Source organism: Nestor notabilis, unplaced genomic scaffold (genome assembly GCF_000696875.1).
Source record: "Nestor notabilis isolate BGI_N333 unplaced genomic scaffold, ASM69687v1 scaffold12963, whole genome shotgun sequence".
Classification (NCBI taxonomy): domain Eukaryota; kingdom Metazoa; phylum Chordata; class Aves; order Psittaciformes; family Psittacidae; genus Nestor; species Nestor notabilis.
In genome coordinates, this window is record NW_009920886.1 from 49,388 (window position 1) to 71,794 (window position 22,407).

A 22,407-nucleotide genomic window follows, 5' to 3' on the forward strand; every position below is an offset into this window, starting at 1 on the left:
TACACACCCCTGCCCCAGTATCTACCCCAGCTCCCTCCCTCTGTTTGGACATCCCCAGAACATCTCATTTCTTACCCACTCCCCAGGACACAGGGAGCACAGCACCCTCCCACAGTCCTACCAGTTCTACTGGTTTGGTGCTACCAGGCTGCTCACAGGCAGAAACCTATCATAGCAGTGGGAGCTGAGCAATCCTTAGCCAAAATACCAGCATTTGAGGTCTTTGCCTTGGCCAAATTTGGTCAAAATTGTCCAACAGGTTTAAATCACTAACAGGAAAATAATAGATCTATGGGCAGCATCACAGAGCCCTGAATTTACCTAAAAAAGGAAGGAACCAGGCTGAAAGCAGGAGCTTGGATTTGTGTGTGCATTAAAAATGGACAGGCTGAAAACCGAAGGTACTAAATGCAGTGAATGAACTTCCACAAGTCCTTAGGGCCAACAGTTATCATTTCCATTTGGCTTGCTGGTTTCTACCTGTGTTCTGCAGACATCCCAGAGGCACAGCAGAGGTGGGACTGTATATTCATATTAGCAGATCTGTGGATAGAAATGCTAAAGGAAAGAGAAGATGGTGGGGGAGTGAGGAACACAATCCTTTCTAAATGAACTGAAGTTGGCCACAGCAGAATTTCAAATGGAAAACTGAGGTCTCAGATGCAGAAGTTTGAACAGAGCCTGCCTGGTAGTGTGTTCATGAATTTGTACTCCTATGGCTGAGTTTTGTTGGGTTTGAGTGTTCCTTCATCAGTGGAAAACCAGTTTATAGTATTGTTTTTGACAAAGCCTTAGATATAGCTTGTATGGCCTTTTGGTTGTAAAGGTGTAAAACATAAAGATGTATTCCCATGTGACTGCTGGGGAAATCAAGATTGTCACAGCAGGGTCCATCTGCCTTTCGCCAAGTCTGGGGCTGCAGATCAGCTCTGTACTTGGATGGTCTTCACTGGTACCATCGGCTGATCCTGTGACCTCAACTGGCCTGCCAACTCATGGAGACAGTGGTACCAGTTTGAGAAGCAGATGCTTATGGTGGTGCAGGGGAACACCAAAAGCAGTCACAAATAGAGGAGCTGATGTTCTCTTAAAGGAGCATGCAGTGCTGCTCCTCTTTCCATGGGAAGATGTTTTAGGACCACCTTTTAGGACCTTCTCAGGATGACATGAATTATCAGCTTGGAGCATACACATTTAAGGAGGCAGGTTTAGCATCTTCAGGTGTGCCCCATCTCCTTCCCTGGAGATTTCCTGGGAGAAGGGCTCGCCTGGCCCTTGGAGACAGGTTTTCTGACAGGCTGGCACTTACTGCTCGACCGAAAAGAAAACCCTTCATCCAGCCACAAAGCATTGAGGGAAATTGTCTTGGATTTCTCTTAGTTCCTACGCTAAATCGTTGCCGTCCCTGTGTTGCACTCCAGTGTGAGAGACACATCAGAGAAAGAAAGTTTGACTGTCAAATTCAGTCGGTTTGCCTCCGTAAAATATGTTCTGCTGTTGCTTTTGACTTGCTTAAGCTGCTGTAATTCTAACCACAGGCATGAGAAGATGTAAGACTTCACTGCCAGAATCCAGTGTGATGCATAAGCAGTGTTTCTCTCCTCTGATCCTTGACATGCCTTTTAACAAGCCCAGTACCCAGGAAGACTTCCAAAAGTGTGAATGGCCCAGTACCACGCAGACAGCAGAGAGTGCAGGGAGTGAGGGACAGCTCAGCACATTGCAGAACACTGCTGCTCTGGTTTAGTTCCCACCAAAATGTCATCAAATAAAGCAGTACTACTTGTCTTGGAGGCCGCTGTGCAGCATGGAACTCGGGGAGCTCCCAGGAGAGAATCCCAATGCTGGGAGTCACCTTGGTGCTGCCTCTCCTGCCTTGGGCTAGATCCTCTCCGGAGGGGGAGGAAAGAAACATCTGCCATGGATGTCTTTGCACTTGTTGGAGCAGCAACACTGGCATCACACCACAAGCTAGTGGGATGTTATGTGTCCACCCATTTGTCCCCTAGATCCTTCTCCCCTCACTTGCACATAATGATCCATATGTCTTTAGGAGCATCTAGTCCAGCCTCTGCTGTTCATGTGCTTCCTTGCCATAGCCGGCTGCAGGCTCAGCTTGACAGCAGCCAGCTGCTGCTGCTTTCAAGGTTCCATTTAGCTGCCTTCTCCCACCTCCCTCTTTAAGCCTGACTGAACATCTCTGACACATCTACATGTGTGCTGTGTGCTGAAACTAGGCAGGAATTTTGGATGTGGTGTGGTGGCACTTGGTCTCCAATTTTTTATGTACAGTGATCAATTTTTAACCAGAGGCATCCCTGAAAGATGTTTTTTAATACACAAACATGCTTGGCTGTTCTTACTTAGCTTGGCACGTAGCAGCATCTCAGGACTGGGGTGGATCCTTTAACTCTACAGATGTTAGAAGAAAGAGAAGCCTTGTAGGAGAAACAAATACATTGTCATTGCTTTAAGGAAAGTTGCTTGTGAGTATGGGAGAATTTAGACATGGTTTTACATCAAAAAGACTACTGGCTGAGGGAGATAGAGACTGGATGATAATGAGTCTTCAAAGAAAACCTGGTTTGGAATCTTTTCATTTGAGATGACACAGTAGGAAGGTCTGCCTCATCAGGGGAATGAGCCACGCAGCCCTCAGGTTTGGCGCTAGGCTTGCATGTTCTTCTGGTGAGCTGCATTGTGTCCAGAGCTGTGGCAGCAGCTTATCAAACAGTGTGAGTTGAATCAGAAGCCCTCTTGGTCTAATGCACCATTTCATACCTCTCAGTGAGAACCTGCATTGAAGGAGTCATCTGTTTTCCTTCCCTGATGGAAGTTTTCCAGCTCTGTTACTGCTGTAACTTGAGGGTCTCCAATGCTTTACGTTGCTCTGCTAAGAGCATCAAACTGGAACTGCTTCCTTCATCCTCTGAGTGCAGCCAAATAGATGAAGCAGTTGTTCCTGAACAAAGCAAAGTTTGGCAATTAAAAACATTCACTAACATCAGTTCCTAAAACCCATAAACTGGAAGTCATCAGTTTTGTCAGGAGTAACTGTTATTTTCACCCTTGCTTTAAGTGCTTTCTGTCAGGTCCACTGTGCCTGGCACTGGGCAAATACTTGTGACTGCGATCTGGACCAAGTTGCAGTGAAAGGTTTTTTGACTGGAGACTATTAAATCATCTTGTGTAATAGACACCAAAGCAGGCTTTAAACAGGAGGAATCCTTTGTCTCTGCTGATCTGACCTATATTCAAGCAGGTGATGGTGTAGAAGAAAGGTTCAAATTTATCAGGAGGGTCTAGAGATGGGGTTGCCATCAAGATCAGATCCTTAAGAGATACCTTTTGGGGGAAGAGGGTGTATTACACTTGCTTCCTTGGCAGGAGAAAGGAAAATAAAAGCATGGTTGCTTTGGCATCTGGTTAAATATCACAGACATCCTCTCATCTCCCAGCTGCAGCGCAGGGGTCCTGCTGTGTGCTGGGGGTGCTTTCACCTCCTGGAAGATCTCCTGACGTGGAGATCTGTGGCTTCGAAGATGGACTCTGCTGGCTGTGGCCATGGAAATCCTGCTTTGATTTGCAAGCAGAGTCTCTCACTCACACCTAGTGTTCTGTGCCCTATGATAAAATGCCCATGTCTGTTCTTATTAAAATAACAGAGCAAATGTTAACAGTGCTTCACAGTCACTGTTTTTCCAGTGTAAAAGCAGTTCCAACAGTTAGTCCCAGTTCCTTGCAGTGGTTTCTCTGTCCATAGAAGTTATGCACAGACATTAGAGCCTGTAGTTCAAACACAAAGGAGTGGGCATAGTGTCTGCAGCCACACATTTCTGGAGTGGGAACTCCACTTCTCTCCTTCAGCTGTGCAGTGGGTTTGAGTCAGGCTGAGGGCACTACAGCCTCCATCACAAGCAGCCACAAACAGGGAGAGTGTCTTGTCAGGGTAAGTAAAGCATGGACAGGAAACATCTTTCTGACCTGGAGAGCATCTTTCAGCCGTCGCTGGCGATGCACAGTTCCAGCAGCACATGCTGAAACATCCAGGCAGGTGGAAGTAGATAAAAGGAATATGAAAGACCCAACAGCATCTCTGTGCCTGTCGTGGAAGTGAAGTGGTTGTCTTGGCCAGTGCAATTTGCTGTGAGTTTTTAAGGAACAAATGTTTTTTTTCAAGCCATGTGATTGCTGTTGGCCTTTTCAACAATTGAGCTCCTCTGGTAACAAGGACAAATTCAACGAGCCAGCCAGGTTGTGTTTGAAAGCTTGTTGGGTATAGAGAGGCTAGGAAATGCTTTGTTCCAGTTTTAAGGGTTGCATCTTAATTTAAATGGCCTCCTGACATACCTTTTTGTCTTCCAGCACTGCTGTGTCCTGTAGGTGATTCAAAGCGTGAAGAATGGCTGCAGTGCAGAGCATCTGCTGCGTTCTGCATCGGCCTAGAATTGATTAGGAGTAATGGCTGTTAGCCCTGAAACCCATTTTCTCAGCACAATGAAATACATCATTACTTAGAGCGGAAGGGAGCAGCAACATGAGCTGTTACCTTTGTTGAAGAGCCTCTCAGCGAGTCCTGTTTTTTAAGAGTGATTCACCTGCAGTTTTCCTTGTCTGCTGCCCTCCCTGTACAGCAGGTTTTATTTTCTGAGTAGTGCTGCCCCCTCCTGCCTGTCACCTCTTTCCGAGTGGTGGAAATGCAGCAGGTTTTCCCTAGGAACAGGCTATCCCTGTGCAGGCGGTGCAGAGCTCCTGACAGCACTGACCTGGTGCAGAACCACTCAGGAACCAGTGACTCCACAGGGAGCCCCCTGGGGGTGACCCGCTGGTGGCTTTCACCTTAGATGCTCCACCGCAGTGGTGCGACAGTGACCTCTGTGGACTGACACTTGTTAGTGCAAAACGTGGAGTCAGAGCTCTGCAATGTTCTCCTCATGCTGCAGATCTGCAGCTAAGGAGATTCAAATGGCTTTTCCAAAGAAACATCTTGCTTAAAAAAGCCACCATGCCCTACAGCAGGCAGAGCAGCTGCAGCCCAGGACAGCCACAAATGGGGATTCACATGGTTTCATTTAAAACCTAAAAAGATAATAAATTACATGAAATTGTGAATTATTTCCAATTGGAATCATCTTTTAGGTTAGGAACTCAAAGGAGAACTGCTTGGCGACCTGTTCAGACTTCACTTGCAATATATTTAGTTTCAAAAGCAATATTAATGATGAGCATCTGAATGAGGAATATTGTTAGAGGGGAAACGACCCTCCATCAGCTTGGAAGTGGGATTCCTGCCCTTTTCCCTTCCCTTCTCAGTCAGACTGCCAGACCAAAGTGAGTCAAAAGCTGGAAAATATTCCAGCTATTCCTATTTGACAACCAATGAGGTTGTGATTTTTAGTCAGCGTTGAGGATCGTAAGGCTTCCACCTGCCCCGAAATCCCCCTCCATGAAGAATCTGGCATGTCTTAAGACAACATATGGGTCGAGGGAGGAAGGTGGTAAGACACAGAGCAGCAAGGGAAGGCCATGGGCAAGGGAAGAGCTCTTGGTAACCAGTTTAGTACATTTAAAATCAGTACAAAAATGCTGCTGCATGTCCCCATGGCATCATTCCAAATGCTGTGTCCCAGTGGTACCGTTTCAGAAACAGCCTTTCTGTTTTCCTACAGACATTTCTGTAGGATTCAAGTCAGGGAGCACTGTACGGTAGCCACAGAAAGGAAGGGATGACAAATTCCTCTTTTGACTCCATCATAGGAGCTCCATCCAGTTCCAATTGTAACTGCTGCCGTGGTTCTCTCCATCTGTGGTTGTGTTTCTGAGCTGAGGGTCGGTGACAGGTATGAAAATCTCACAGCCCTGTCAGCCAGGAGAGCATGGAGGCTGCTCTGCTTGAAGATAACTTGTCCTCCTCGCTTTGCAGATATCTCGCATGGAGTACGTGCATTCGAAGAACCTCATCTACCGAGATGTCAAGCCCGAAAACTTCCTTATCGGCCGGCAAGGCAACAAGAAAGAGCATGTCATTCACATCATAGACTTTGGACTGGCAAAGGAGTACATTGACCCGGAAACCAAAAAACACATACCTTACAGGGAACACAAGAGCTTAACTGGAACAGCCAGATACATGTCCATCAACACTCATCTTGGCAAAGGTGTGTGTGGTTGGTGGGAGCTTGCCGTCACCTCCGGTGATAGCTTGGCTTATTGTAGCTCGTTCCTCCCCTTCAAGCTGTTTGTAAACCTCTGGATGCCTGTAAAGCATTTTCTTTTCCCCTTTTGAGACAGCTGAAATGTTGGAAGCCTCGTAATTATGGTTTTTATTAGGAACTAAATAACTGGGAGCAACCCAGCACTGACAAAAGGCAAGTAGGCGGGTCGTAACTGCTGCAATAAATGATGACCAAATAGATTTTTATAGCACAGCTCTGTGCTGAGCTATAGAGCAACAGAATAACCAGGACCTTCAGTTACAGGTGTTAGAGTTGGATGTTCCTCGACCTAATAATTGGTTGGAGAAAATTACTGATTTAACTCATTTTACACCTGGCTTTCATTTCATCTCCTCACCGCCTTCCTCATACCAGAAGATTACATATCTGTGGCTGAAAGGCAAAAAACCTTAATAAATGTTTATATTCACTTAAATCCATAAGAGCAGTAAAATAGTGGAATATTCTTTGAGTAGCCTCCCAGCTATGTGATGAAGGCATCACTTGCATCTTGTGGGGAGTTCGGTCTCTTTGGGTCTAAGGAGAGATAGGTCCAACTTTAATCTTGAAAACCCTGGTGAAGGGATGGAGGAATGAGCAGCCACAGCGGGAGCAGGCTCAGATGGAAGGCAAATGTGGAAGGAAGATGTGTTTGCATTTCAAGTACACTATGTGCCTTCTGTAGGACTCATTTCCCTGCAGGTGTTGCAGCTCAGGCCCTGGCTGGTGCAGGGAGGAGTCAGTCTGGGAGGGAAGGCTGGCTGCTGGCTGCCGGAATGTGCAGCTCGGTCGGGTGGATGATTTGCTGATGAGGCCCAGGTGGAGTTGGTCCCTTCACATTCCAGAACAAAGTAGTCTTACTGCCATTTTCCTGAAAGATGAGTGCGCTCAACCACCTTCCTGAGCAGTTCATCTGCCTCACTGCACTAAATTACCCAGGACATTCTCTTTGGTTTTATTCCTTTTTTACAGCTATATCAGGGTAACCTGCAGGAGCTGTCATCTCAATTCCTTCTGCTGAGTCTTCTCACCCCCACCATATTCTGAGGGTTAAATTTGCTGCTGTTGGAGAGCCATGCTGTGCCAAGCTTGGCCACCTTCTCTTGCAGATGGTGCAGCAACAGGGACAGCTCGCACAGTTTGTCATGACGTGTGGGCTGGATATGCCCCAGCTTGTGGCCATATAGCATGTTATTTGTTTGCAGGTGGAGATTCAGAGGAGAGGAGGTTGCATCAAATCAGTCTGCAAGCTCAGTGGACCCCAGTTTGCATGATGCTGCCCAGCACAGCAGCAGTCCCATGCTGTTGCACTCCGCATTTGTTGTTGTGTCTTATATCTTCCCGTGGGTTTTTTTTTACATTTTGTTAGATAATTTAAGGATGCTTTTTTCCTTTGGCTCGAGGCCTGTTTTTTCCCTCCTCATTTATAATCATAACATCTGCATGGCAACAGCAGCAAGTGTTTCACAAGGAAAAGCAGTGGTAAAGAAGCTATTTTTGATCTGCTCTGTTGTGATGAGCTGCAGAAGTGATTGAGAAGGGGTTGGCACAACAACATGGTAGTTCCCTGCAGCTGGTTACAAGTGTTCCCTGCCTGTTCCTGTGTCATTCAGAGGAAATAACATCATCTAGCACCACATCACAGGTGCACCCTTGGCACTAGCAGTCCAGAGAACTGGGGAACTGTGTTATTCCTCTTTATTCCTCTCATCCAGTCCACCTAATGCTGGGCAGTGTGTCTTACAGCTCCCATGTTATCTTATGCCTTCTAGTTGATGTTTTCTTTACGTATTTTATGGGGTTTTGTAACAGCTTCTAGATGGTTTTGCACAAGATCTGAGCTACAGGCAGCAAGCAGACTTCCCTGTGATAACTTTACCTTGGAAATAGGTGTAACTACTGATCAGGTCTCAGACCCATTTCTGCAGCTGCAGCAATAATTTGTCATCTCTTCTGTTTTAGAGCAAAGTCGTCGAGATGACTTGGAAGCCCTTGGCCATATGTTCATGTATTTCCTCCGAGGCAGTCTGCCCTGGCAAGGATTGAAGGTAGGTTCGAGCTTTAGGTTGTGCCCTTTGAAAATTTATCTGGTCTCTGCCCAAATGAAAATCTGGTGGGGAAACATTTCCAAAACCAGCCAGAAGCACCGTCCTTTCCTTTGTGTCCTTGAATCCTAAGAACAAGGTGTTAGGTTTACCTACAGGAAAGATTTTAAGATAGAAACATGTTACCTGTCACTTCAAGTTGCCATTAGCTAAATGGGTACAGATCTGGAGAGAGGATTGAGCAGAGGCAGATGAGCGGCTGGAACTGGGACAGCAGTGAGAGAGCTGTTGCTGGAGCATGGAGCTGCCTCGAGCTGGAGTGTGACTGGGACACAGTGGCTTACGGAATCCTGGCTACAGCACACAATCCCCCAGCTGCAGCTGTGAAATGTGGTTATAACAGGAGCAGTTTGATGGGTTTAGATATGCAGATGGACTTCAGCTTGAAAAACTGGTTTTCTGGCAGAAGTATTGAGCTTGGCTTCCCTCCAGAGGCACTGGACAGTCAATGCTTAGAAGTTTATGAAATGTCATGTACAATGTGGAGGTCTGCAAGCAATTGAGTTACAGCAACTGCAGCTAACATCCATCAGCTGAATTAACTAGTGGTAAGTCATTTGCTGGCTCTGAAGCTGCTGGTAGCTGCACCTTCACTTCTCCATCACTTTCCTGGTGATTAAGCTGCTGTGTTCAACTTTGTAATTGCAGTGAGTGAAGGGATTGAACTCGATCAGGTTAGGAGAGGTTTATTAATGAAGACAAGAGCTCCTGTTAGTACTACTGGAAAAAGGAGACAAGCTTTTGGGTGCACAAGCTGCTCAGCAGAGTGCTGTTGTGGTCAGTGGCAGTGGCTTGTGTGATAAACCTTGTTAAGCTGTTTTCTCACCATCTATCAGAGTTAGTCTCAGCTTAGTCTTATTGACATGTGCCAGAAATCTTGGTGACAACTCATAAAAAGCAGAAAAAGGGTTTTTCAGGCATGAAAGTGATTGTGAAAGAAGTCAGAACCTCTATGACTTTAACTTCACACCTCTGTAAGTGCATTATTCTATTACATATTCTGTTTCTGACATAGTTGAGCTCATCTGCTTTAAATTAATCCTGTTAATTATTCTTAAAATAATGCCAGAATTAGACAAGGTTCTACAAAATTTCCTCAGTTCAATGCTGAACTTGATAAGAATTAGTTGACCTCTTCTTGAAGTCCTTGCTTCAGAACAGACACGGACTTTTCAGCTTGATCTAGAATATGGCATCTTCACTCTTCTAGGCTTACTCAGCTTACACTTTTGATGTATACTGTCAGCATTAAGGTCTTAAGAGAACATCTTACAATGCTAATGATGCTGCTGTCAAGTCTAATTGTCGTGTTTTGAAATGGAGGAAATAAACTTCTTTCTTAGGTGCCCACGGGAGCAGAGTTCTCTGCTTCAGGGGGGATTTAGGTGGGAAATCTAGCTGAAGATTGTTTCGTTTTCTTGGTGACCAGATGTTTAGTCAGTGCTGCTTCAGTGATAGACAGGTTGGGGGTGAAAGGAGAGGCACTATGGGAGAGATGGGATTTGGGAGAAGCGTGACTGATTTAAAGTAGTTATCTGTGTGGTTGCATTCTGTTACACACAGGAAGACCCAAATTGCTGATGCAATTTATCTACTTTTATGGTTGTTTATGAAGACATCTTGGTTGCTGATAGCTCTACGCCCAGGACAGGGTATTGATGTGTAACCATAGTGTATGCATCTTTGTTTTCTTGTCCCATGCAAGCTTCTCTATACACTCCTCTGGACTGGGATGGTAAAAAATTAGCCTTGTAAGACACTAACAAGTGTCTTTCCTTTCAAGTACTGAAGATGTTTTGAACGTGTCCTTGGATATTCTTTGCTGACACCATGTAAAACACGTAGTGAGAATTACAAGAGGGTGAGATAATATTCCTGCTAGTGTAGTCTAGGGTGCAGCTCAGTTACAAGTAACATCTTTTGATACCACCCAGAACTGGTATTAAATGCCTTGTTTTTCTTCCCATACAGCATGTCGTTTATCACATGGTTGAACTCTTTCTCCACAACTGTTTTGTCTTTGTGCGCTACAGGCTGACACCTTAAAAGAGAGGTATCAGAAGATTGGGGACACAAAGAGAAACACTCCGGTTGAAGTTCTCTGTGAGAACTTTCCAGGTAAAGCCCTGATGGAAACATATGAGTGTAGTAGGAGCTGGACACATGTTAAATATGGTGGTTCTGAGCTCCTATGGCAAAAAGTATTTGGTGTGTATCCATTATGTTGTTCCTCAAGCTGGAAAACAACTGGAGCTGCTGCTATTAATTCATGGAGCCTGAGGGCTTGTGGCTGTGGCTTGAAATGAGCATAATTCTTCTCACCAAGGAGGCTGGACAATGCTCAAGAGCCTTGTGTTCCTACTTTGCTTATCGGCTTCTTTCCAAAAGGAAGCCTCATTATTTTCCCTCTCCCAAGTGACTGTGTTGGATCTGCTGAGTTAATTGTATTCCAGACTGAAGGTTTTACAGGTGTTAGAACTGGAGATGGCCAGTTTAGAAGATGGGATGATGTGTCTGTCCTTGAATTCCACCTTCTGACAACAGTCTTAAGGAGAGTGTTACTAAAGATGTTCTAGCCAAGCCCAACGCATTTTCTCCAGTTAAACAAAACTTCACCTTGGAACTAGGAGAGCAGAGTACAAAGTTAAAGCCCTCCCCAGGTACCCTGTGGCCTTCACAGAGTGAGGGGGTTTGGCGTTTTTGAAATCCTGAGCAGCCAGGTCCCCACAATGAGTCCCATTCCCATTTTGTCACATTGCTTTTTAGCAGCATGAGAAGCAGCAAGCCTGAAAGGGCATTGTTGTTTGCTCAAGTCATGCTAATTCCCCAGATGTATTTACATCCCAAATCCACCTGGTTTTGAGCAGAACAGCTTCAGGTTGGCTGTTCCCATCTTTTTCCCCAGTACTGCTTTCTCAGAGCTCGGTCACACCTGCAGGTCTGGGCTGAAGGGAGATGAGAACTTATTTCTCTTCCTTGCTTGCCTGAAACCTCTTGGTCTCCACCTTTCAGAGATATTAGAGGAAGAAGGGATTACCCTTCTCCTCCTCCTTTTTTCCATCTTTTAGCTCCATGTGACATGCAGGCTGCAAGCCTCAGGCAGAGTTAAGTATCGATGAGCAATGTTGCTCTTAGTTTTGTTAGCTAAAGGCAAAACCCATGCTGGCGTATCAGCCATACTGCAGTGCACAGACTCGTGCCTCATACCAGGCACTGCTCAGACATCCTACCTTGTCTTAGGGAGAGTTGGGAAGGGGCAGGACATGAATAACCAGGGCTCAGTTCTCTGTGCATGCAAAGTACAACCCAGATGCAAGAAATCCATTAATTAGCTTGACACCAAACACTGTTCTGCGTGCACCAGGTAAATTAATGTTGCAGCCTTCTCTTCAAAGTCTTGTTTCGAATGTTCAGGGCTCTGACTGATGTAATGACATTGGGCAGCACAGAGCTCTGGGCAGCCAGACCCTGACTGTTGCTGGAGCTCAGAGGGGCCACAGGGTGCCCACCAACATCTCCTGCTTTCTTTCCCAGATGAAATTGCTGTGGCTATTTTAAATGTCTGTGTTGGCAAGCATACACGTGAGCATCCTGTTGGCAGATTCAGTGAGTTGGCATTTACTGTGGTTTAGTGTTTGTATCTACACAAATATATAGAATAAAACTTGTTGTGGAGCTCAGATTTGAGGTGGAGCAGCAGCTCTCTGGAGCTTAGGCAGGACTTCCATCTTTGCTTTAGAAGTGTTTGATTGATTTTACTGTTACTAAACCCCACTATTTTTAAGGGAAAAGCCAGAGGTAGCACTGACAGCCCAGACAATTCTCTCACAGTGCGATGCTTGTTGCTAAAACACAGACCTTGGTTTCTAACAACTTGTTTAGAAGATTCAGAATAAAAGCAGATTATTATTAGACTTAGGACAGGAGGGTGGGCTGTGGAAAGCTGACTGAGATTCGTGCAGCAATAAAAGTAGGTCACTGATGGTGAAGACTTGTGGGATATCCTCAGCTTCTGTTGATCCACACGGCTCAGCTGAACCTAGCAGGGCCAGCACAACTCATGTCATTGGTGATGTGGCCCTCAGCCCAGCTTTAAGCCTAGTACCATGGCAAAGCCTTGTTGGAGTTAATCAACAATAGTTCCAGTGTGTGTTGGCTTTGCGAGGCTTGTGGGTGATGGAGCTCACGTGTGAGCAGGACTGACACTGCTGCTTTCTGCCCTTTTCCAACAGAGGAGATGGCCACGTACCTCCGCTACGTGCGGCGGTTAGACTTCTTTGAGAGACCAGACTACGATTATTTACGAACCATCTTCACAGAGCTGTTTGAAAAGAAAGGCTACACCTTTGACTACGCCTATGACTGGGTTGGCAGGCCAATTGTAAGTTGTCTGTGCAAAATGCAGTGCCTGGCCTTCCAGGTGCTCTTTCCCCACCACCCGGCTCTTTGTTCCTGATAATCCAAATTAATACCAGTGATCTTAGGATCAAATCTTTCACTCTGTTGTTTAGCTAACATGGGCTCAACATAGTAAGATGTCCTGACAAGGTGTTCAGGGGGTTCTTGCAGTACCTTGAAGTTTCCGTGAGGAGCAGAAGGCCCCTTCCCACCTTTTTGGACTTGCCCTGGTGGGAATTCAAACCTGATTTTCCCCCCTGTGGCAATGAGCATGACTAGATTTAATTTCCTCTAGTCTAACACAGGATTTGAAACCAATGTCTAAAGATAGCCATCTTGAAGCAGGAGAGTATGCTTGCTACCTCAGCACTGAATGGTGGAAGACCTCTAAAATGGTCAAGCTCTCACTGAGACATATGGAGATCTGGGCAGGGCTGTGACAGATGCTTGGTGAATAGTAACAGCAAACCAGTTCTAAGCTCAAAAGATCTCGGGGCTTACCCTACTCTGGAGGCTGGACCGGGTCTTTATAGTGCATTGATAGGAAATGTGGGAGTAACCAAGCTCCATTTAGCAGTTCCATGACACCAGATGGACTGTAATCATGATCTCGTTGAGTCACTTCTATTGTCAAAAGCCATTTACACTCAAGAAAACCTTGGCCAAAAGATGTGTCGTGGGAAGATCTGTTGGAAGAGTCCAAAGCTCTCCTGCTGACTGCCTGTTGCTTGTGTTCTGTCGTTCTGCTGGTGGCCTTCTTGCTAATGGCTGGTCACCACACACCGGCAAAGGCACCCATCAGTGAATTGCCACTGGTGCCAGATTAGATGCCTTCAGTCCTAAACTGGGCACCATTGCCGGTGATTTACCATCCCACTATATTTAGCATTACCCATGTTTACTGCATTCCCTTTGTGAATCATGATTTTTCACCTCATTTTTGTTTAATTACATAGGCAATTGATAAAAAGCACCTTGTAAACCAAGCACACTGTTGCTGACAACTGCAGTGGTTGCCATGGAGATTCTGGTGTTGTGAGCAGGGATTATGACTTTGGGGAGAACAGAGCAGATGAAGCTTTTATTTTAACACGTTCTGTTTCTATGCAAGCATGATTTTTAGAAGTGGCAAGATAATGAGATGAGGAAAACAAGTCAGTATTTTCAGTTGTAATAATCTATGTGAGACACACAGGATCTGACACCAGTACAGAGGCTGAACTATATCTTTTTTATTCATTTTTACACAAGAAATCTGGTGCTGGTGTCCAGTGTCAAGTCACATTTCCACCAAATCACAGGGATTTTATAGCCCTGGCTTTAAATTTCCTTACTTGCTGTCAGTACCTCTGGGCAGTATTTTGATGTTTTCCTGCTTCTACCTGATGGGAGCCAGCCTTACAAGTTAGATTTGCACATGCAGATGTTGGGAGAGAGTGAGCAGCGTTTTCAGCATTGGCTTCACCCTAACAGACACCCTCTTTTCCAGCCTACTCCAGTGGGATCTGTTCATGTAGATTCTGGGACGTCTGCAATAACAAGAGACAGCCACGTCCATAGGGATCGGCCATCACAGCAGGCCCTTCGCAATCAGGTGCGTTGCTCACAACTGCTCAGCGTCACCTTCTTTGGCACCTCTGACTTCCTCTTGGACCAGAGCAGCAGGAGCCATGTGCCGTTAGAGGTGGATGGGGCCGACTCTCACCTTGGTCGTGGCACATACAATTTCTGCTTCTAGAGACTGTGATTTGAGCAGAATGTTGTTAAAGCAACAGGTTGCCAAATTACTGTATTGGCCAGTGGAATTCCTCAGGATCATGAACTAAGTGGAGTACAATTTGGAATGGGTCATTTTTCTGTAGCTTGTGGGTAAGCTGTTTAAGTCAACTGTCCAGCCTGGTCAGACTACCTCAACTTCCTGGCCACAACATTCTTTTGGGAGCTTTTACTCACAGCATGTGGACAGTTGTGGTGATGGCAGCCTGCCCCCAGGTGCCCTCTTCCCATGGACCATGCAATAAGGATGTGCATGTCCCCTGTACTCACAGTGTATCCTTCTCAGGGTGTTCACCTCATGGTGTGTTGCAGAGCATAGAGGACTGCCAGGGTAGGGCCCCTTGGGGAGGCTGGGCATCACAGTCCGGATCAACTGCCAGGTTTGAATATGAATTTCCCCATTTTTCCTTTCTAGTTGTAATATTTTGTTGGTGTTGTGAGTTTGGATTTTCTATATTAACAGAACTGAGCAGAAGTTCAGTAGATCTCCAACGCCGGCTCCTAGCTAGAGCTGTTGGTGCTCTTACTTCCCAGTGAGTGGTTCTGGGCTCGCTCTGCTCCTCTAACCGCTGTGTGCTGTTCTAGCTCCTTGTCTGCCATTTCTGCTCCCACCCAGCTCACACAAGCTGGGGTTTCTGAGTGCAGAACTGAGTGTGAGATGTAATAACCTGTCTGGGCTCAGCTTCCCTCGTTCCATGCAGCTGGGCTGTGATGGTAGAGCAGCTAATGTAGACTAGACTTCATCTCAGGCCATCAGCTACAATCAGGATGAACACCCGTCTTCAGAAGTGTTGCTTGTAGGAAGCTGGGTTGTTTGAAGCCCATGTGCTATACTGTGTTTATGCAGGCTGATTACTGTGAACTGGTTTGGGAGTACAAGTAAAATAATCTGCTTTAATATATTGCCTGATGAATGCATTAACACACCACCCCCCCTTTTTTGGGTGGCAGTGTCTAGTTGTTTGCTTTGAACTCAGACCTTCATATGACGCATCTTGTTTCATTTAATGGACAATGACACCTGGCTTCATTTTCAAGCAGGTTATTTTGCATATCTAGTATGTCACCCAAAGAAATCTGGCCTAGTCCCAAAATACTGTGCAGGCAGCTTCAGTCCATATTCTTCTGAGCCTCACAGATAGCAGTGGCAGCTGTAGGGAAGGGAAAAAGCTGTATTGCAGCTTTTGTCATTTTTCCTACCTAAACATGACTTAGGATGCTGAATTATTTAATACCCAAACAGGCAGGGGAAATCAGTTTCTTCTCATCAAAACACAAACAACTCTCTTCCAAGGGATGTTTCTTTAAAGTACCGAGCAAGTTATTTCTCTAAAGGAACAAGCAGAAAGACTAAACATCTCGAGCAGTGAGTTGAGGACATGGTTTTGGGTCAAGTGACTGATCTCCAGATTTAATGGCCTTAGATTTGTTCCCAGGTATAATAACTGCTGATTCTCTTTTATAATATTTGGTTCCCAGTAAAGATGCTAATGAAAAAGTGTTCTCCTTTCTGTAGTCATTTCCTCTAGGAAGTGAAGATACTTGACTACTTAACTATGAAAGACGGATGCCAGAGACAGACTCTTCATCAGAAGAGACTGTAGAGACAGGACAAGGGGTGATGGGTTAAAACGTAAATAGGGGAAGTCCAGGTTAGATATAAGGAAGAAGTTCTTCCCTGTGAGAGTGCTGAGGCACTGGCACAGGATGCCCAAAGAAGCTGTGGCTGCCCCATCCCTGGCAGAGTTCAAGGCCAGGGTGGACAGAGCCTTGGGCAACATGGTCAAGTGTGAGGTGTCCAGGCCCATAGCAGGGGGTTGGAACACTTTCCTTTTCCTTTCTTTTCTTTCTTTCCTTTCTCTTTTCACAGTGGCACTGCTCACCCATGGAGGCAGGGAGTAACACAGAGCAGTGCTGAGCAAGAGCAGGGCTGTGCACTTCTCCTTGGTTAGCTACTCAGCTTTACTGCTGATAACCTGGTATTTATTCACTTGAGCCTCTTGCTTCCTGGCCAGGTCCATGGTGTCCCCTAGGCCCATGTGCTCTGGGGTCTCCACTGCTTTGCCCTCTCTTGTTCAACTTGATGCTTCAGCTTTGAAACATTTGCTTAAATTTTTATACAGCATCCAGGGAAACCTTTTAAATGTGTCCCATCGGTCACTTCAGGCTTGACTAGGTCCTCTGCTGTTGGCTTGTGGCCCACACAGATCTACCTGTTTGTCCTGCGCTTCCCAGTCTTGGGAACTGTTCCTCCAGCTGGTTGGTGGGGTTCAGTTGTGCTGAGATCCTCCTGGTCATAGGTGAACTCTGGATGTGTTGTCATCAAAGCTGGGTGACCTGTAAGGAGCTTCATGTGCAAGTGCAAAGTGGTTCCTCTAGTAAAACAGATATAATTCTAATAATTTGGTTGCCTAAAACTTGGCTCTGTTGGGCGTAAAGAAGAAACTATTTGCAAAAGTTTCTTATCTACTTTTCTGCAGAAAACTAAAAAGCCCCCAACCCTCCCTCCAGTCATGCAGGTGTGGCAGATGTTTCCTTCTGCACTGGACAGGTGAATCAGTGTGTGGACCTGGCTTTTGGTGAAATAAAACATGGCTTTGTTTTATGTTGTAAATTTGAGTTTTAAAATACATATTTAGGGAGGTGGAGCCTGTGTATCCAATCTTGCTGCCAAGCCAAGTGCTCTGGGGTGTGTGACCTGACAGATACAGTTAAATGTATTGTCAACGTGTTTATTTCTATGCTGAAACCCATGGAAATGAAGCCATGTAAAGAAATAACTTTTTGACTAGATCTGAGCTCACTCTTCATTTAGCAGCTGGAGGAGAAGAAATCTACTCCTGCAGTGGATTACTGCAGGCACTGGTGAAGTCAAGTATGAGATGTACTTGGTAAAGAGAAGTTTTAGCCCAGCTAAACTTTTAAATGCCTTGCTTTTTGCAAAGAAACTAACTCACTAACACACCCTTTGATTTCTTCCCCTCATTCAACTTTTGCCCTCTCTTGTGTCTCCTCGTGCTTCTGAACCTATGAGCAGGCATCATCGGATCGCCGAGGGGAGTGGGAGATCCAGCCAAGCCGTCAGACCAATACCTCGTACCTGACATCTCATTTGGCTGCAGATCGGCATGGAGGATCAGTACAGGTACATCTGCCTCCTGATGTGAGAATTGTGTTAAATCCCTGAATTTGCCTCAAATTGCAGTAACATCATGGTCAGAAGAGTGATTTCTCAAGCTGGTTTGGTCCTGTCTGGTACACAACACTCAGGCCAAGTTCTGTGAGACCCAAGCTACGATGGCCAACATTGTTGCTGTTACCATTTCAGCAAAGCTTTTCTTCTGAGAGCTAGTTCGAACTCAGCTTTGCCAAACTGAGCACAGAAAGGACTGAATGTTGGCAGGTGTGGTCTAGAGCACCTCCCATACAAGACAGGCTTGAGAACATTGGGGCTGTTCGGCCTGGAGAAGAGAAGCTGCGTGGAGACCTCAGAGCAGCTTCCAGTGTCTGAAGGGGGCTACAAGGATGCTGGAGAGGGACTATTCATCAGGGACTGTAGCGACAGAACAAGGGATGATGGGTTCAAGCTTGAACAGGAGAAGTTCAAGTTAGATCTAAGGCAGAAGTTCTTCCCTGTGAGGGTGGTGAGGCACTGGCACAGGGTGCCCAGACAAGTGGTAAATACTCCATCCCTGGCAGTGTTCAAGGCCAAGCTGGACGGAGCTTGGAGCAACCTGCTCTAGTGGAAGGTGTCCCTGCCCATGGCAGTAAAGAACTTCTTCCTTGTATCTAACCTAAACTTCTCCTGTTTCTTTTCCAACCCCCAAACCATTCTGTGATTCTGTGAATTGAGCACTAAGTACAGAATAGGTGGGTTTATTCATATTTTTTTATGTCAGGGAAATAATTTCCTTGTGCAAAGTCAGCATGAGCTGTGCCTCCTCAGGAACAGTGCTCTGCCAGGGTAGCTGTACAAAGCCTGACTTTGGGAGGGTTGCCTTCTTGAGAAGTTTACAGACCTGTATGTGCCCCTCTTAAGCATTAAAATTCTGCTTATCTGCAGCCAAGAACAGGAAATCTGCTGCTGTGCGTGGCTGCTGGGCTGCAGATGCTTAAATTGTTTCTCAACAGATGCCCCAGACCATGCTGCACCCTTGGGAGGTCAGTAGTTCTGAGTGGCCATTTCCATTAAGGCAAGCATTGAATTTGCCATGTGAAAACAAAGTGGCAGCACGTAAATTAAAAAAAAAGAGAAGGAAAATCAAAGCCTTTTGTAAAATGGAATTTAACAAGTAGCTGCAGAAAGTGTGGGAGGATCCCTAGGAATAATGCAATTAAGTGGTAGCATTTCGTCAAGCTGTGTGGGAAGTGTGGGGGTCTGGAGAGCCTGGCTGGGCCCACAGTGTGATGAGTCTGGGAAGGGGGCTGTGAAGGGCTTGTCACTCAAGGAGAGCTCTGAAAACCACATGAACTGAGTCCTGACCTCTCTTGGCAGAGACTGGCCACAGGACCTATTCTGCAGAAAGAGCAGTTGCTCTTAGAATTTAAGCTTTCAGAACAAGCAGATACACTTAATAGTGAGGGGACATCTGCTTCAGTGGCTTCCTTCCCTTCATCTCTGGTGGTTAGGTCATCCAGAGCCACCAGGAGTACCAGGTTGCACCTCAACCTGCCATATCGACACAGGGCCTTGGTCAACGTGGTCTAGTGGAAGGGTTGGAATTGGATGATCTTCAGGTCCTTTCCCACACAAATCATTTTATGATGCTGTAATAGTTTGTGTGAGTATATAGGGGTCTCAATTAATCTTCACTCTAATGGCTACCCCTCCCAAAGTGGCTTAGCCTCCCGAAGACAAGAAGACCTGTGCTGGGCACAGGAGTGTGAATTAGTCCCCTGCCTGCTGATCTGCTTGGGAAGAACCAGGCTAGTCTCTCCAAATCGGGCATGTGATCCAGAGGCATCCAAGGATTCTGACAGCCTGCTAAGAGGGTGCAAAGAGACAGGAGCAAACAATAGTTATTCCGCAGCTTTCCCATTCCCACAGCATCCTTGTCCAGGAGAGTGGAGATGCATCATGTCCAAAGGGTACATGTCATAACGGGGTGTTGGTTTGTGTTTCAGGTGGTCAGTTCAACCAACGGGGAGCTGAACGTGGACGACCCAACAGGGGCACACTCCAACGCGCCAATAACAGCGCAGGCAGAGGTGGAGGTGGTGGAAGAAGCTAAGTACGTTTGCCTTACAAACAGGCTTTCCACTGGTGTGGTCATTAGTCCTCTTCCTGGGAAACGAGTGGGGATGTTTACCCATGGTGAAGTACTCGATGCTCGTGTCCCATGCCCTTTTCCTTGCATATTGCTGCTTTTGTGCATGGTGCCTTCAGTGCTGCTGCTGCTGCTTCTTTTTGACACTTGTCATGGCTGGAGATTGTAACTCTTACTCAGAGCATGTATTGCAAGATAGCAGTGTAGCACAAGTATCAAAATAATATGAACTGATTTCAGGAATCCCAGTGAGCAGCCCCTGTTCCAAAAGGAGAACACGCTGTACTCTCGTGCTGAGAGTGTAGGAGTAGCTTGAGCACAGCTCAGTGAAGAGATTGTTGGTCTGAAAGTTCATACTTTATTTCTGGCTGCAAGAAATGGATGCCAGGGATCCAGAATGGTCCTGAAGTAACTCTTGCAGGAACAGAGTTCTCTCTGTGAATTCTTTTGGTCCAGCCCAGCAGAAGCTGTGTGAGAGAAAGCAGAAGCAGGTCTCCTGCTGGTGTGGAAGAGCCATGCTCCCCATGAGCTGACCTCTCATCTGTAGCTTGTAGTCAAGACCGAGAACTGATGTACAAAGTTGTTGCTTTGACCATTTTGGCCTCCTTTGCACACATGCTGCATCTGGCACCATCATGTCACCTTTTGCATGATCCTCTACATGGCACCTATTCGCTGCCTCTGAACTAGACCAGGACCTCAGCACGTCATGGTGTAATCCTGAGAGTCCCTGTGTGAGGGATAAATAGGCTCAGGGCTGCCTTTGAACTGGTTGGTGCTGTGACCTTGCCCAACTGCCAGTTTGACTGATGACACTGGTGTTGCTTGTCCCATGTTGTTTGTCTTAGCATTTGTGGGAACTTGTGTTAGGAAAGACTATGGGAGGGTGAAGAGGGAAACTGGCAGGCGTGAGAAAGGATGTCTTGGTGGAAAAGGTCCCCAGGTATGCATCAGTCTGAAACCAGTGCTGGTTATCCCAGAGGTCTTCTGCTGTCTATTCTCTGTCCCTCGGGAAGCACTGGTGTGTGATCCTGCTGGCTCGTAGCTGTCCTGGGCATGATCCTGGCAGCAACATGCCCGAGCAACAGACACCCCTTCCCCTCCCAGCCAAAGGAGCAAGCCTTGGTTTTTGTGCAAGCTCCTCATCAAGTACAGCAGGGGGCGGAGAGGGGGAGATCTTGAGGTGCAGCTTGTGGACTGGGCAGTATTCCTCTTAGATACGGATGGTGTTGCCTGAAGAAACCACCAGCTTGGCATCACAGGCTCTGTCTTGGTGAGACTTAAGTGGGTCCCCCCCAGGCATGTGGCTTAAGATTCCTCCTTGGATGGGGGACATTGCCACCTTAGCAGTTCTCAATACAACAACCCAGTACAAGGAAGAGCCAGCTTTTAAGATGTGGCCACCTTCAGCCTGTGTTTCTGCAGCACCTTATTGAGCGAGGCCAGGGTCCAGACCCCGCATCTGCATACAAGGGAGATGTCAAGGCACATGAAAAGGCTCAAGCCATGTCTTGCAACACAGGGAACTCTCTCTCTCTCCAGCCCTTCTGTGGGCGGTCCCAAGTAGGTTTTGGAGGTGCTGGAGGGCAGAGCATAAGCTGCTTTGCACAGACAGGTTTGGGGTCTCTTGTAACACCCAGGTGTAGTCCACTTTGTTCCTCTTGCCACAGGGAGAGCTGGCTTCATCTTCCCTTGCATCTGTGATCATAAACTAGTTATATAAGGAGGGCAAAGGAGTTTTGGATTCTGCTCTGCAGTAAAGTGGGCCAGAAGGGGCTAGAAGGAGCTGGTTTGAGTGTTCTGAGATAAGATGACATAGCAGAAAGGTCTTTCCCTGGAACTCCCAGCAGGCAGAGGACCCGTGCAAGTGCTTCTGCTTTGGGATGGTCTGGAGATAAGCTCCTGTTCCCATTGTGGGTTTCACATGATCAGGCCCTTGTGCCACTGGAGCTGTGGGGGACAAGAGCAGATTCCTCTCCTGGTGGCCCAGAGCCCCTTTCTCATCCCGGCCCCAGATAAGAACCTCATGGAGCCAGTGCCCTCATGGAAGACAGGGGCTGTGTTTGTCAGAGGCCTTGACAGACACAAGCGTGGGGAAGCGTGGCAGTTCTCAGCGCTCCGTGGCAAGGGTAGAGGTGGTGTGAGGGCTGGGGGGCGCGGTGGGCAGGCATGTGTGTGTCTGCCAGTCTGCACTGCATGTTTGCATGGCTGCAGTGACATGCTTTCATCCCACCTCTGTGAACTAATTGCTCTTTCTTCCTTTCTGTGTTTTTTCTCTACACTCTCTGTAGCTGCCTGAAAATGCTCAACTTGTGGTGAGTCCCTCTCTCCAGTCCACATGCAAGGGGGAGCGGACCAGACTAGACTGGGGTTGGCGAAATTAAACTGACCAGACCCTAAAAAGGCACAAAGTCAAAGCCAACCCAGAGCTGTTATGATTTTAAGACTGTGCTGAGGGCCACATGCAATACTGGGGAGGGCGTGGGTTATGTCTGAGCAGCCGCATTAGGCTGAGCAATTCGGCTGATCTCACAACTTACGGATGCAAAAGATGGATTTTAATCCTTTTCTATTTGGCTTACCATCTCCCCCAAACTGTTAGGTCCATGAGCAGATGGTGTCTAATGGAGTTGGGCAGAGTCGGGA

General features: G+C 46.7%; 1 protein-coding gene across 2 annotated transcripts in view; it reads left to right on the forward strand.

The window, feature by feature from the left end:
• Nucleotides 1–22,080, forward strand: part of CSNK1G1 (casein kinase 1, gamma 1) — a 58,577-nt gene extending 36,497 nt beyond the window's left edge. Inside the window, exons 5-12 of one of the 2 annotated variants that reach the window (XM_010010897.1) lie at nucleotides 5,924–6,158; nucleotides 8,178–8,263; nucleotides 10,354–10,438; nucleotides 12,553–12,701; nucleotides 14,208–14,312; nucleotides 17,532–17,639; nucleotides 19,619–19,725; nucleotides 22,053–22,080. In XM_010010897.1, the coding sequence (XP_010009199.1) occupies nucleotides 5,924–6,158; nucleotides 8,178–8,263; nucleotides 10,354–10,438; nucleotides 12,553–12,701; nucleotides 14,208–14,312; nucleotides 17,532–17,639; nucleotides 19,619–19,725; nucleotides 22,053–22,080 (903 nt within the window). The remainder of the gene's footprint in view (nucleotides 1–5,923; nucleotides 6,159–8,177; nucleotides 8,264–10,353; nucleotides 10,439–12,552; nucleotides 12,702–14,207; nucleotides 14,313–17,531; nucleotides 17,640–19,618; nucleotides 19,726–22,052) is intronic. The other variant, XM_010010898.1, reaches the window with a different exon arrangement.
• The last annotated feature ends 327 nt before the right edge of the window (nucleotides 22,081–22,407 follow it).